The following is a 16,181-nucleotide window of genomic DNA, read 5'->3' as shown; positions in this document are numbered from 1 at the left end:
GGAGGGGAGTAGGAAGTTCTCATTTCAGAGAAGAGTTAGGGGATATTACTGTGGAGGGGGAAAGAACTCCCTATGTGTGCAAAGCCCGCAGCTGGCCTTGCTCTGAGGCTCAAAAGAGCTATTCACATGTTCCTGATTTATAAGCATGTTCCAGAGCAGGTGAGAGGTGAGTACAGGGGGTGTGTGGTAGTGTGTTTTGAGAACTATCCTTCTAGTTCTATAAAGGACAGCTGAAATTTCCTTACCAAAGCTTCCTTTCACATATGGCTGTGCATCCCATCCTATGTTCTGTGTGTGGCACATCCGTCTCACTAAATCCTCTGTCAGAAAAGGGGGCAGAGGAAGATTTTTGAGAAACACCAAGTTTGGGATACAGTGTGCATATATCTTCTTGTTGATTCACAATATATGGTGGTATCTCAAAGGCACTGAAAAGTCCTGCGGTAAAGAAACTTGTTTAACCATGTTTCATCTAGTGCTTCCTGTATCATCTAAAGACCAGGGAAAGCTTTCTTGCACATCTAACAATTGTGTTATGAGAAATACAGGATTTAGTATATAAAAGCTCCTGATAGAAATGTAAAAATGGAGGACATATCCTACACAACTCTTGTTAGTCATTAATAAGTGATCTAGAATGATCTGCTATAATTGGCCCAATCATATATCAAGTTCTCTTTTTTTAAAGACTTTATTTTTTTATTGACAGAGAGAGAGAGCGAGCGAGCGAGCATATGCATGAATGGGGGTGAGGGGGCAGAAGGAGAGGGAGAGAGAGAATCCCAAGCAGACTCTGCTGAGCCCAGAATCCAATGTGGGGCTTGATCTCATGCCCCTGGGATCATGACCTGAGCAGAAATCAAGAATCAGATGCTCAATTCAGTGAGCCACCCAGGTGCCCCTCATATATCAAATTCTTGAGGAGACTATCTTCTTAGGCAGTCTACCTTGTTTGGGATGGAAAAGAGAAAGAAAGAAAAACTCGGAACTGGGCATTTCATAGTGAGGAGACTAACTCTAGGAATCGTAGTTATTGATAACCCTAGGGCACTTGGTTACCAGATTTATGATTCACAGAGAGAAAAATACAAAGCAAAGGGCAAGAATAAAGGACACTGAATTGATTAGGTGACTAGCAGTTTAACTGTGTCATTGTGAAGATCAATGCGGTTCCCAAATTAACCAGGCTCATTCTGATTCAATGTTGGGAAGACCTGAAAACATTTTGGAGTTTAGTTTTCTTTCTCTGGTTGGGGTCTCAGTCATCCTTCTACTGAAGAAAAGTCACATGGTCAACATAGCCCCAGGGTTAATTCAGATTGTGGCAGGTCCTAGAAATGTATGGGAAAAAGAAAACACCACAGTCCTCTGAAATTGCTCTTGGGGTTTGGGTAGCTAATTCATCACATCCTTTCCCACCAGATTCTGAGTCAATCATGAACTTGGCATCAGAGTCTGCAAGGAGAAAAAAGCCAGCTTTATCAGTGGCAAGTTTGGACTGGAAGACAAGTCAAAATGGGGGTTCCTGATACTGCTCCCTGAACTAAACTTCCCCACCCAGTGCCAGGCTGCAGACATGTGCAGGGTGCCTCGAAGGCAGGGGAGGGCCAGCCCCAGGGAGTTTGTCACCTGGCAGGCAGCTGGAGGAGGAGATTGGACTGCTCTCCTTATCTCAGTGACCTTGAGCACCTTAACCCCCACCTGTATGGAAGCTCTACCTATGGGGGCTGCTTGTAAGAAGTGAGAAGTCTCACTTCTTGCTGGGGGGTAACCCTAATGGAGAATAAGGCCAAGTGTCATACTTCTGAGAGCTCAGCTGTGTCATTAAATACCCTGAGTGCGTGGGCCAAGGCAAGATTCCATGCAGCTGAGCAGCCCCCAGCCCAGAGCCGCCTCATCGCTACCCCAGCTGCCACAGCTGGTAACAGTGAATCAGGACTGGTGGTTTTCAGGGGCTGCAATGAAACTCACAGGATCTCTCTATACCCCTTACTTTCCTTTTCCAGAAAGAACACTGGAATGCAATGAGTAGCAGTGATGTTATGTGGGGAAATCTTCTAATCTTTTCAATTATACTAATTTATGAAAATAACCGATCATTCACAGACTTCTGTACTTTATAATTAGTAACAAATTTCTTGCAGCACACCCCCTAACTCATCAGACCCACCAGTGTGCACAGGGAATTGTGGTTGAAAAGTGCTGCCTTGACCTCATTTCTTTTGAAGAAACATTTAAACAAAAGTACTTTGCCTTTTCTGAGCCTCATTTTCCTGTATCTTCATCAGTCAAATGAAAAATTTGGACTAAATAGGTACTAGAATGCTGAAACTGTCTGGAAGAAAGGAACTTTCCTAACCATCACATCAAACAACCATGATTTGGGAACATTTCTGCATATTTGGAATCTTTGATTTGTGTTCACTTGTATCTGCCCATCCACTCATTCAAATATCCCATCACCCATCCACCAACCAATCACCCACCCACCCAACCGTCCATCTACCCACCATTCATTCATCCATCCATCCACCAATCACCCATCGACCCAACATCCATCCACCCTGTCATCCATCCACCATCCATCCATCCGTCCATCCATCCATTTATCCAATAATCCATCCATCCAACCATCCCTCTAACCATCCATCCTTCCACCAACCATTCTTCCATCTATGCAACCATTCAGCCATCCAGGCATCCATCCACCAATCACCCATCCACATAGCCATCCATCCATCCACCCACCCATCCATCCATCCGTCCATGCATGCATGCATTCACATATTCAATGTTTATTATATGCTAGACACTGGGGAAACAATATTGAAAAGAGACAAGACTCAGTCTTCATTTACTCCAGTGTAGGGAACGATCATCAATCCATGTTGATGGCAACTGTGACTACAGCCATCACTAAGTGAGCCAGCCTGTGAAGCAGATCTGGAAGACCAGGAAGGCTTTGGTGACAAGGATGACCAGGGCTGAGACCTGCTGGGGAAGAGCCCAGGAGGGCTCTGGGCTCCAGGCAGATGCATGGATGGTGAGGTCCAAGTCGGATGAGACAGGAAAGGCAGCCGGGGCTACAGCTGATGGCAAAGCGGAGCCACCGGCTTATTTCTAAGCCATTTTGCTCTGGCTGCAGACTGGAAACCGGAATGAGGCAGCCAGAGTGAGTGGGAGGAGAGGCTGTAGCTCCCATGCAGAAGACGTGAGGCCAGCAAGTCCAGGGAAGCGGGAGGTGCGGGGGCCCCAGAGCCTGGCAGCACAGGGCTTGCGCTTGCCTTGCCTTGGGCGCTCTGAGACCCTGGGTCCAGGCTTACACGTCTCTGGGGCTATTTCTACGTGTGCGCAAGAAGGGCCATCTACTCGGCAGAGCTACGGAGTGGATTAAACCCAATCGTAACTGAAAAGCGCTCAGCATGGATCTGGCCTTAGTAAATGCTCCGTCTGTGCAACTTTCCTTCGGACGATTCTGCTTTATGGTTTTGCTGGCTTCCTCGAAGCCTGGTCGTTCAGGGGCCATGCTTGTGTTTCCTCTCCCGACCTCCTTCCCCTAACATTCTGGTTGGTTCGAGCGTACGTCTTCAGAACTGCGCACTTAGGAGCCCCTCTGGGGGTGACTGCCTCCCACCAGGGTAGCGGGGAGGGCATCTCCATTGCCTGCTCAGAACTTTGCTGCAGCAAATCACCTCTCCTCCCAGGTTGCTTTACCCTGTGCTTCCCCCTTTCTCCTGCTCGGGGTGTCTGGTGTGCGCCAAGGAGCCTGGGTGGCTCAGTGGGTTAAAGCCTCTGCCTTCGGCTCGGGTCATGATTCCAGGGTTCTGGGATCGAGTCCCGCATCGGGCTCTCTGCTCAGCAGGGAGCCTGCTCCCCCATCTCTCTGCCTGCCTCCTCTGCCTACTTGTGATCTCTGTCTGTCGAATAAAAAAATAAAATCTTAAAAAAAAAAAAAAAAAAAAGAGAGACAGCATCCGGCCTCATCCCACAACCTCAACTCAGAGGCAGCGCCCCCTACAGGCTGAAGACCTTCCGTCTAGGGCTCTGCGCTGCCTGGCCGGCAAGAGGGGGCCTTTGTTCTGAGCTGCATCTCCATCCCACACATTTTGATAGAATCTTGAAGCACAAAGGGACATTATGTAAGCTTCAATTAATGCAGAGCCCTCGCTGACCAGTTCTTGGGATTTTTCCTGCCCTTAGGCAAATTTGCTTCTGACAAGTGGCTTTAATCTGGTTTTAAAAACTGCTCCGGATGGGCAATCAAAGAAATTGCTGGTGCTCAGCTGGTGCTGAATAAACCAAGGAGGGTTTTATGTGGGGGGGCAGGGGTGCGGGAAGTGAGTCGTATGCCTCACACTCGGTGGGAATTTGCTCCTGGTTCTTGTCTAAGACCCACAGGTTTTCAAGCTGCCCAAACTGACTGAATCGGCCGTCTTGTCCCCAATGACACAGACTTCATTCCGCCTGAGGGGAACGCGCTAGCAGCTCCTGTCAGAGGCAGGGACAGGAAGTGGTTTTATTTATCTTCTTACCCGCGTGGAAGGGGGCTGTGTTCTGCGTGTCTGCAGCAGGCAGACGTGTGTGGGAGCACTTCGTTTCTGAATTACGCACCATCAATCTCATTAACTGCTAAGTGGTGTGACCCCACGTTAACGGGTGGGATGCAAAATGTGAAGTGGCGTAAAAAGGAAACCGGCCAGATGCCGAGTGCAGAGTGGTAGGTTCCAGAACAATCCAACAGCCCTGCAGCTTGGGAGCCTTCCCAAGCCTGGTGCTTCCGGGGGTGGTTCTGCGCACGGCCATCAGCGCCGGCCCAGAGCTTTCTGGGTGCAGCTGTCCTTGTGGCCAGCTGAGGATTAAAGGGATTTGGATAACTTACCCTCCGAGTTTTCTCTCCTTTGCCCTTGTCAGCTCTGCTTGTGGGTCTGAAAACATGAATCTGCTTGAGACAATAGCCAACTCTTTCTTGGGTCCCTCCTAAATATCTTCAGGCACATAGTTCATGTGTCACATGGGTGGGAACAGGCATTCCGTGAGGATGTTTGGTCTCGTGGTGATGCGTACACACCCCCCTCAAAGATGTCCAGTACATTTCAGAGGTGAGGGGCTTGGAGAGCGGCTGGAATGGAGTCAGGGAAAGCGCCTCGGGCATAAACCATAGGTACTGGTTTATCACAGTTCTGGAGGCTGGGATCCAAACTCAAGGAGGCACCTGCAAATTCGGTCTGGAGAGAAGCTGCTTCCTGGTCCGTAGATGGGTGATTTTTCGCTGTTTCCTCGAAAGGCGGAAGGGACAAGGGAGCTCTCTGGGGACTCGTTTGTAAGGCCACTAATCCCATGCATGCGGGCTTCCATCTTCAGGACCAACTCACCTCCCAAGGGCCCCACCTCCTAATACCACCCCTTGGGGATTGGGTTTCAACACGTGTTTATGAACTGGGGGGCCCCAAACGTTCAGTTTCCATCCTTGGAAGTTTGCATTCTTGGAGGCGGTACAGACTATTTTCCCAACCTTTCATTTTGGGAAATATGAAACCTCAAAATGTTGCAAGAAAGTACAATAAATACCCGTATACCTATACTGGGCCAGCAGGGGCGGTTTCTGACGAGACATTTCTTCTTGGCTTGCAGATGGTAGCTTCTCGCTATGTCCCCTTATGGCTTGTTCCATAAGGGAAGAGGAGTCTTTTCCTCTTCCTATTAGGACACTACTTAGATGGCATTAGGACTTAAGTCCTACGGCTTTATTTAACCCATTTACCTCCCGAAAGGCCCTATCTCCAAATATAGTCGCATGGGGGTGTTTAGGACGGCTGCATATGGATCTCAGGGGGACACAATTCAATTTTATAAATTTTAACAGGAATGTATTTCATCTTGCCACTGTGTGCATCCTTGATAAATGAATGTATGGGCATTGCCTTGCATTGGAAAGCTAGAATTTTGGTAGTGAATGTGTAGAGTAGAATCTTTTCTCTGGTCACGTTCAAAACACTGTGGGTCTGTGAATAGGTCAATGTATACATATGTAACAGTTGCAAGAACAGTCCATAGATTTTCCTACCTATAATAATTTTATTTTTTTCCCTAAAATAATTTCAAAGAACATGGTAAAAAGCCCCAGGAAAACCATACTTCTATTAACTTTGTTTTGCATAATTTCTCTTGGTGCTAAAAGAGAAATGATCATCTCAAGGACATAGAATCATCGCTATGCAAAAATAATAAAATTGCATCCTTTAACAATTGTGTATTTAAAAAAAAAAAAAAAAGGAAAATCACCAGAACCCTTCAGGTGGTAAGCATGTGGGAGATATTTTTCCCTACATTTTCAAAATTTTGTATTGGCCATATATTATTTTAAAATTTTAAAAATACACTTAATGAAAACCACGCAGAATTGAAAACCCCAGTCCAAATATGGCCCATGATGAACTATCCTACAGTACCTAGATAGCTGCTTATCTACAGCAGATCCATAATTCTGAGCCACATTCCCCTAAATTCCCATAGTTTTGCTTTACATGCTCTCTAGCTGTATAAGTTCAAGTGAAGACATGTATGGGTTTGAAGGTAATTCGGCTCCCAAGAATTTTATATACAGCTAAACAGAATTGATTTTTGGATGACGCCCCTCACAGTACCCCATGTTGAATTAAAGAATCAAGTCAACTGCTCTCAACAGTAGCTCTTTATTTCAAAGCATGGCTTTGCCCACTTGTGCCTTTTCCCCAGACATCTAAAGATCCCCATTATGGACTTAGGACCTCCTTGTAAGTTACACAGAAAGGGTTCAAACCCTCTATTATGGCTTATACCTATTGGAAACGTTCTGAATTTCCTGCATTTTTGGAACACCGTGAATGTGTGTTCATATTTCCCTGTTCACACCTGACCAGCACGGAAGGCTCCAGGCTGAATGTTTGAGGTTCCCTGCACTGACTTTGGGAGAAAGTAAAGGCACGTGGTTGGTTATGCCAGGGGGCGGATGGGGGGCGTGGTCTCTTCACAGAGAGGAAAGGCTGCATGGGGATGCTGTGTTTTGTGGTCTTCCGTGGGGAAGAGGTGGGGGGTGATTCTGCCTGTGATGTGGGTCTGGATGCACATCCACGAGAACGAATGAAAAAATCAAATGTTTTCATTGTTGGCAGCGCTGGGCACCGAGACTCCTGCTCCGCTTCTGAGGGTACCGCCAGCCTGGACCCGTGCATCGTGTCCCGGGAGGTGACCGAGCCAAGCAAAAGCCCCCAGGAGGCCAGGGGCCTGGAAGGTTCTCTGCCAGCCTGCCCACAAGTGCCCTGGGAGCAGGAGTGCCCTTCCACCTCCATGCCCTTTGCTAAGGGCCCTCCGGACTCTTGCTTGGCGAGCCCAGTAGCAGAACCTGAAGACTGGCCCCTCTTTCAACACCCCAGGCGGGAACTTTCCCCAGATGCCTGCGGGGAGGCCCCAACAGCATCTGTCCCCGAGGGGGGCAGTTCTACTCAGTGCAGCGTGGGTGCTGTTGTCCCCAGTGCCGGGCACACGTTGTCTTCCTCTAGCCACACTGACCGGTCCCTGGGGGTTTCACCAGCACCTCGTCAAGAGCTGATGAAGGGACAGCCTGGAGAAGATAGCCACCCTGGTGATTTCAAGTCCCAAGGGAATGAGGCTGCAGGTGGCCAGCCCCTGGCAGAGGCCAGGCAGGGGGCAGCCTCTGTGCCACAGGCCCTGGAAGCCTCTGCTGCCACTCAGCCGGGCAAGGCAAGCTCACCTGGTCCAGAGGAGTCCCCCACAAAGCCCGAGACCCTGACTCTACCAGAGCCAGCCCCCAGAGCCTTGGACAGGGACAAATGCCAAGGGGAGGTGCCACCTCGGGCTTTTGCTGATGGCTCAGGATTGCCTGGGGCCTGCCATCCCATGAGGAGCCCTGCAGGGGCTGCCCAGGAAGATGACACAAATTCCCGGGAAAGCTGCCAGCAGCAAATGGGAGCACTTCTGGCACACGTCAAGCCACCCTGTAATTCACCGAGCTGCACTCCGATGCCTGGGGCCAGGGGCTCTGGGAAGGAGACCGGGGAGGCCTGCGATGCTCGGGGTCACTGGCAGGCAGGGGGGCCAGGAGGTGAGCCCGGTGCAGCCAACCCTGCAGCGGCAGACAGCCAGCCCCGAGGGGCTTTGCTCACGAGCACGGAGCTTTCCCCACCTGCACCGATGGAGGACAAACGTCCCGCTTCGGGCTCCGCTCCATCACCAGCTGCTCAGGCCTCTGCTGCTGCAGAAGAATCCAGCTGGTTGACCGGGGAGATGGTTTCCGGGGCAGAGATGCCAGTTCTTACAGATCTGGCCAAAGAGTTAGCAGATGCAGGGTTGGCAGGACGGGAAAAGCTCGAATCTGATCTCGGAAGTGAGGGAGAGGGTCTAGGAGGGAACTGTGGAGAGGGCGCTGCCCCTTTGCTCCAGGAGGACAGTGGAGAGGTCTCAGTGAGGGACCAAAAGGTCCAACAAGGGGTACTGCCCCCTGGCCCAACCAGTGTATCAGATGAAAAGGCCAGAAGCACACTAGGGTCAAAGGATGAAGCCATGGCCCCTGAAAGCCCAGCTGTGGCTGAGGAGGAGAGCAGACTACCCGGGGCCAACTCCAGGGGACAGGAAGAAGTCCCAGAGCCACTTGATGGTAGAGATCCTGAGAAGCCATGGGAGGAGCAACCCGGGGCCTTAGGCTGCAAGCCCAGCCCAGAGGTGGAAAAAGATGAGGTTTCAAAGCTAAGCCATGATGTGGACAGCAACGTGCATCCCAGCACAGATTCAGCACAGCCACCCAGGAGGGAGGGTCCCGGGCCCGCCAACAGGCCTGGCTCTCCACCCGAAGATGCAGTGTGGAGCTCGGTGACCTGTGGGATGGTGGGAGAAGCCCATGTTGTCCAGGCCTCTGGCTCACTGCCCAAGCGCCCGGAGAAGGAGCTCGCCCTGCCCCCCGGGCCGGATGGAACTGGTGAACACATTCTTCCCAAAGAAGCTGTCTGGGAGGTGCTGGGATTGCAGACCCAGTGTCCCGACCCCCTTCGGGATGTGGGGGGATTGGAAAGAATGGACGCTCTTCCTGCTTTAGAATCGGAGAAATCAGACTTCCTGTCAACTTCTGCGACAGAGGTTATCCCCAAAGCCCAGGAGGCGGAGAGCCCATCTGACACAAAGATGAGGAGCTGCCCATCGGCGCGGAGGCCCAGCAGCTGTGCCGGGGAGGGCTTGCTGACACCCTCGGGCCAACCTTGTGGGCTGGGGCATGAGGCAGCTGGTCAGGAAGTCCATGCTGATGGGCCACATCCCCTCGAGGGGGAGAATTTGGCAGTGGATGGTGGGCTTACAATGCTCAGCCAGGAGCGAGATCAGCAGGGAAACCCGTCCTGCGACAGCTGGCCACAAGTAGCTGCTTCTGAGGGGCCCCCAGTATCTTCTGAGAACCGTCTCCAGCCATTGCAATCAGAACCAGACGCATCCGTATCTGACATGCTCAGGGAGAAGCCCCAGCAGTGTGAAAATGAGAAAGAGACTTATCCAGGCAGTCGAGGCTTTAAGAACCTGCACACAGATGCTTCTCCAACCCTCCTCCCTATGGGACCTCTGGAGGACGTGTGCTTGCCCACCCATGGCAGAGAGGAACAAGTTTCCAGATTGGAACTTCAAGAAGAGCTCCCCAAAGGCAGTCTAGCTGATGCTCCTGGTTTGGCTCCCGGGGGCGTGGTTCCGGGGAGTCCGGCGGCGACAGAAGCACCAGAGCTGTCAGCAACAGTAGGACGGGCATCATCGGAGCCAGGGCAGGATGAGCGGGAGGGAGCGTGCCGTGGCGGCCTGCCTTCCGGAGTCTTGCCCCCTGCAGCAGATGCCTCCAAGGACTCTCTCGCAGGTCACCTGAGCAGAGAGGAGAGTCGCTGTGCGCAGCAGGGGCCCAGCAAGCCCCAGCAGGAACAGGCAGGTGTGTTGCAAGCCGGCGGCCGGCATGAAGAAGCATGTCTCAGGGATGCAGAACTTTCTCAAGCCGATGACGCTCAGCCCCCGCTCCAGGGGTTGGGTAAGACAGAGAAGGCAAGTGGGAACACAGAGGTGACCCCACCTTGTGGGCTTGACTCAGTCGCCCTCCTGGATGCAGCTCAGGGCCCGCCAGCCCCGGTGCCCGCCAGCTTTAGAGTCACACCCAGCCAGGATGCCCCAGACACAGAGGCGTGTGGGGAAACGCAGGGAGGCGGGCAGCAACCTGTGCCGGCCCCGCAGAAGGAAATGGAGCTCCCCACCGCCTCAGATGCAGAGGCCCCAACGCTCCTTGGAAGTTTCCCAGCGGCCAAGGATCAAGGTGCGGACCGTGGGGCTGCCGAGACTGGTGGGAATGTTGAGGGAGGGGACCTGGGGGTGCGGCAGGCTCTGGAGGGGCCTACGGAAGCTGCTCTGAGTGGAGGCTCCCTTTACACTGAGCAGCGTGCCTCCCCTGGGAAGGAAGATTCTACCTTTGCCCCGCGTGAGCCAAGCCGAGCAGAGCCGCTCTCGGCCAGCTGCCAGGATGCCTCACTGCCAGCCGGAGAACTGGGGGGGATTCCCGGGAGCAAGGTGGATATTTCTGCAGCCCAGGCTGTCCCCAACCCAAAGAGACCCCTGCCCCCTGGGCCACCAGAAGAGGCCGCTCCAGACACTCCTTACCTGCACATCGATGGTGCTGCTGGGAAAGGGGCAGGCCCCCGTCCCATAGAAGAGCCCCTGCCGGCCTTGGGACAAGCCACCCCCATGAAGCTTTCTGCCGGCTTGCTTGCCCCTCCCTCACAACCAGGAGCGGCCAGTGCAGAGGTCTCTGTGGTGCAAGTGAGCAGTGGAAGCCCCAAAGCTGGAAACGTTGAAGGACCCGCGGCCTCCATCCCCTACCTGGACAGGGTGCCCCTTCCAATGGAGAGTAAGCAGATGACAGGGGAGGAGGAGGAGGCAAGAGCCCCGGGGGCAGACACCCAGCCTGGCAGGATGCCAGCACACCCCACCAGCAAGGAGAGCTTGGCAGGTGAGGCAGCAAGGGAGCCGGAGGGCAGTGGGGAGAGGATGGTAGACCCTCCCGAGGATCCACGGAGAGGTGCGTCAGGCGGTGTGGACGCAAGCTCCAAGCAGATTGGCAAGATCACGGGGTTCCCTGACTTCAGGGAGCACATCACCAAGATCTTTGAGAAGTCTGTGCTCAGAGCCCTGACCACCGATCGGCCCCAGAGCGCAGCGGGAGAAAAGGCAGGAGCCGAGGGGAGCCTGAAGGGTGAGGACCTCACCGGGCCACGCCCAGAGAAGACTCCAGATGGGGCTCAAGGAGTGGCCATCGCCCCTCTCCTCGCTGTTCCTTCAGGACTCGGGGTGGACTCAAAGGAAAAGAAGCAAGAGTTGCCTACAGAGGCTAAGCTCCCCTGTCTGGTTCCCCAGGATCCTGCTCTGGAAAGGCCGCTGGGCTCCGCAGAGACAGCCTCGGAGCCGAGCCTGCCAGGTGCCGGTGTGGGAAAGGAAATGACCAGTGTCCCACCGATGGTGCAGGACGGTGAGAAGCCAGATGGGGCTGGGGAGGCCGGGCCGGGGCGAGCAGGCCAGGCCCCTTCCCAGCAGGCTGGGGGCCAGAGAGAACGAGCCTCAGGTCCTTCCCTGCCCACTGCCATTCTGGAGACTCCCATGGGAAAAGCTGCGGACTTCCAGGGGGAGCCCCCGAGCCACCGAGAAGGGGCCTCAGTTTCAGAAGACAGAATTCCTCCTGGAATATACCCCCAGGACCATCAACCCAGGGAGGATGGTGCCTGGGGCTTTGCTCACACAGGGGGTCCGAGTGACGTGTCCACCTCTGTCCTGGGAGCATCTTCTCCCCATAGGGGGGTTTCAACTGTGGCCGAGGCTGCCTGTGCACCCGGGACCCCCGCCACCCCTGGGGGCGAGCAGAGGTGTGGAGGTGGTGCCCTGGGTGAGCCGGGTGCTCCCGAGCCAGAGGCTGTGGAAGTAGCAGCCACGCCCCTGGAGCCCGGCTTGGGGGCAGGAGCTGCTGGGGAAGCAGAGGGTGACGTCACTTCGAGCACAGCTGAGACCAGGGCACGTGTGGCTGGGGACCCGCCCGAGACAGGTACAACAAGGATGTTCTCTGGTGCTGCTCACGGGGACGCAGGCTGCTCTGCTGGGGCCCCAGGCTTGGAGGATGACGCCACTCTGCTGGGGGCCAGCCCGGCTGGGCTCCTGCAGGCTAAGGAGCAGCCCGGGCCCCAGCCCCCCACTCCTGTTGGGGGCGGGAAGGTGCACGTCTCTCCACCGCTGGAACCTGACAAGGCTCGGGACATGAGACCCCAAACCCTGGCTCCGGGAGTGCTCCAGGCCGAAAGGTACAGAAAATAACAAACTCCCAGGGGGACGTGGGGCCAGTGTCAAAAGTGAATCCCACCCCAATTTTTAAGAGTCAATCAAATAGATGGGTGATGTTTTAAAAAGATAGGTTTTCTATGCTTAACGGTTTAAATTTACCTGCTTGCAACTTCTGGATGTGCTAAGATTCTGAAAAAGGTGAGAGAAATGGTCGGAAGTGGGAAGCTGCATGTTGGTCCCAAACAGAGCCCTGTTTGCTCTGCGTTCTTGAGTTCATCTCACTCAAACTGTCAGAAAAGAGTGAAATGTGTACTAGCTGGCCACGCTCTAGGGGTGTAGGTCAGAGTCAATCATAGGTTTTTCTGGACCCCAAATACCTTTGCTTTTGAATCTGGATTTATTTACACAGAGAAGCCCCAATGATCCAAGAGCATCCCAAAGCCATTGATTGCTGGAAGGTGATTTTTTTTTTCTATGCATTTTGGGGTAGTGGCGCCTTAAAGCTTGAATTGGGAGATGGACTTTTTTAGTCACATGTGGAGAGAAATCCCCTTCTTACCATCTATTTCTATGTATCGTCCCAGAAGCAGCCCCGGGCCTGGCCTATCCACCTTACCTTCCATTCCCGAGAAGGAAGCTCCAGATGCCCCAGACGAGGTCATCTCGGATGCGGCCAGAAGCATGGGAGGAGCAGAAAGGTCAGTGAAAAGGGGTCAGTCTTTGCAGAACCATGAGGCCTTCATCGGAAGACACAAGGAGAGGCAGAGGAGAGTTCTGTTTACACACGAGTCTTTACATAAGCAAGGAGCAAAGAGCCTTTCCCATTCTTTATACAGGGAAAGCAGTGCCCAAGGTGATGGAAAGCTCTACTGTTATCCTCGGGATGGAGTGAATTTCACGTCTGAGCTTATTACCTTAAAACAAAACCAAACAGCCTTACTGAGATGTAATTCACATACCATATAGTTCATTCATTTAAACTGTACAATTCAATAGCTTCTCAGAGTTGTGCAAACATCCCTACAATCAACTTTAGAACCTTGTCATTCCCCTCCCCCCAAAGAAACCCTATACCCCTTGGACATCACATGCCAACCCCCAGTGCTAGACAAGCACTAATTTGAGGCCAATGGGTTCAACCCTGATTGAGTCTCCGGAGCAGGAACGTCGTCTCACCAACCCCAGTCACACTCCAGAGAGATCTCGAGAGTAGGGGACAAACGACAGACGTAACCGTGAATGCAGGACCCTCACACGTGTGTGAAGTGTGCCTCCCACGTCTCTCCTAAGTGAAATGCCACCGAGGACTGTAGAAAAGCAGCTGCTGAGACGGGAAAGGGAGATATTGTGAACATCCTTAGACCTCTGGCTGTTCTGGTGCTCTGTGTGTGTGAGTGAGTGTGTGTGCATGTGCGTGTGTGTGAGTGCGCGTGCGTGTGTGTGTGTGTGTGCATGCCTGTGTGTGAGTAGAGCAGGGTTGGACTTTAAATTAGTACCTGGGGCAGCCCAGTGTATCCTACCGAACAGCTGCAGGCACGTTAGAAACGATTTGATTCATAATGTGCACACGCGGAAAGAATGTGCGATCACCTGTTTTTCGAGTCTGAGCGCTTCCCCCCACCCCCGGCTGCCTCTCTGCCCTGACCAGGGCACCTCCTGTAACTCTGGGCCAGTGAGATGCAGGTGTGTGCTGGCCAGGCAGGGGCAGGAGTAAGGACAGGTCCACTTGTCTCTGCTGCTGATGTAGCACCAGAGTCCTCCCATGGCCCTTGCTGGTCCATCTGTGTGATGCTCCCAGTTCACCCAGGACGAATATCTCATAGGAAAATCCTCTCCCTCCCCTGGATAAGATATTAACCCCCCTCCCAACGTCCCTGGAGGTGTTACCCCTTCTTGGAGAACTTGGGGCCAGACGTATGTACAGTCGTTCAAGAAACGGTTCAGGGCTGATCGTTCTAATTGCTTAAACGTTTTATTTATTTATTTGTTTGGTTGGTTTTTTATGAAATTTTTTAAAAGATTTTATTTATTTATTTGGCAGAGAAAGAGATCACAAGTAGGCAGAGAGGCAGGCAGAGAGGGGGAAGCAGGCTCCCCGCTGAGCAGAGAGCCGGATGCGGGGCTCGATCCCAGGACCCCGAGACCATGACCTGAGCCGAAGGTAGAGGCTTAACCCACTGAGCCACCCAGGCGCCCCCTGCTTAAACGTTTTAAATCATAATTTCTAAATTAGTATTAGAACTCTGTAAGGAATAAAAAAGTATAAGGCACGAGAGAAAAGGCCACAACCTCACCACCTAATGACTGCTGGTGTTTATGGTGTGTGTTTTCAGCCACTGTTTTCTCTGTCTGAGCATCTGCACAGTGCTCTCTCCCTTTGCCATCAGAACTCTGCAAGCCTGTCTTCGTGGCCAAAGGTGTCTGACTTAGCACTTCACTGAGCAGCGGACATTTTGGTGGGTTCCCTTCGCCCTGATGGAGGGTCAGCTAAGGGGTAGACTCTCAGACTCTCTTGATTTGGCAGCCGCTCGTCCCCTGCGAGCAGAGGTGTGCTGTGAGTGCAAAATACATCCCAGGGGGGTGAAGACTTCGTACGGAAAAAAAAAAAACAAAAAAAAACATAAAACCAATCATTCATAGTTTTTATGCTGGTGTATGTTAAAATAATATTTCGGGTGTATTGGGTGAGAATATATTATTAAATTCCATTTCACGTGTTTCTTTCCCCTATTTCTAATGTGGCTACCAAAACTTTTAAAATTACATATGTGACTTTGGCATTCGTGGTTTGCATGTGTGACTCACAGTCGACTTCTGGTTAGATCATTTGGCTCCAGAACATGCACTGCCCTGGTCCTTGATGGAGGAGGGCTGGCCTTTCCTGTCCTTTGGGTTCTTGGGAAAAATGCCTGCCCCCGTCTCACTGGCTGAGGATTTCCAGAAAAAATTCCGAATGGACCCTCCGCCCCAGCCTGCTAAGTGGGGTGACCTTCAACTCCCCTCCCTCTAGGGGAATTATGGGGGCAGCGACATCCGGGCAAATAAGCCGTCACAGATTCCAACTTAGGCTCGGTAGACCATCAGAGGTCTCCCGGACGATAGAGCCCAGCTCCGTCCAACAGAAATAGGACGCGAGCCATGTATGTGATCTGAAGTTTTCTAAAAGCCACATTCAAAACTAAACAGAAACAGGTAATATTAATTTCAATAACATATTTTATTCCACCCAGTATATCACAATATAAAAAATTTTAACAAGTAATTGATATAAAGATGATTAATTTGAAATTCTACCTTCTTGTTTTCATACGAAGTCTTTGAAAGCTGGTGTGTATTTCATGCCGTGGTGCATGATTTGGACCAGTCACATTCCAAGTAGTCAATAGCCACAACTGGTGAGGGGCTGTTCTACCTGACACCACAGCCCCTCCCAGAGCTCTGACACCTGTCAACAATGAGTTCCAAGCCTTCCCATAGGGAGCCCAAATGCCCACATCTCTCTGCCTAGCACCCTTGTTCCTACAAGTTAAACAAACGTTGGAAACACTTCTGGCCTTGGGGGGAGGAGGCTTAGGACCTCTGGCGAATCCTTTGGCCACAAGGGATCTGTGCAGTGGACCTGGGCGGGCCTCAGAGAGAGTTCAGCCCAGGCCAGGGGGCACACATCCTGGGGAAGAGTGGGTGTTGTGAAGGTGAAATTCAGCAGTGGCCTGGGGTCGGTTAGGAGGCCACACAACGGGTAGACGCTGCCAAGATCTGGGTGGGGATAGATTTCAAAGCAGGGGCCCCAGATTCACACCACAGCTCTGCCCATTAGTTACATCTGTAACCTCAGTTTTCCCATCTGT

At 52.4% G+C, this 16,181-nt stretch overlaps 1 protein-coding gene across 4 annotated transcripts in view; it reads left to right on the top strand.

The window, feature by feature from the left end:
- The window catches only part of TACC2 (transforming acidic coiled-coil containing protein 2), a 204,190-nt gene that overhangs the window by 56,549 nt on the left and 131,460 nt on the right, over positions 1-16,181 (top strand). For 3 of the 4 annotated variants that reach the window (XM_032882158.1, XM_032882157.1, XM_032882159.1), the window contains 2 exons: positions 7,152-12,353; positions 12,918-13,031. In XM_032882158.1, coding sequence (XP_032738049.1) covers positions 7,152-12,353; positions 12,918-13,031 — 5,316 coding nt within the window. Of the gene's footprint in view, positions 1-7,151; positions 12,354-12,917; positions 13,032-16,181 lie in introns of those variants that run through there. The other variant, XM_032882160.1, reaches the window with a different exon arrangement.

This window comes from Lontra canadensis, unplaced genomic scaffold (genome assembly GCF_010015895.1).
Source record: "Lontra canadensis isolate GAN:19392208 unplaced genomic scaffold, GSC_riverotter_1.0 scaffold79, whole genome shotgun sequence".
Lineage (NCBI taxonomy): Eukaryota > Metazoa > Chordata > Mammalia > Carnivora > Mustelidae > Lontra > Lontra canadensis.
The sequence above is the reverse complement of the archived record's forward strand: the minus strand, read 5'-3'. Positions and strand labels throughout refer to the sequence as shown.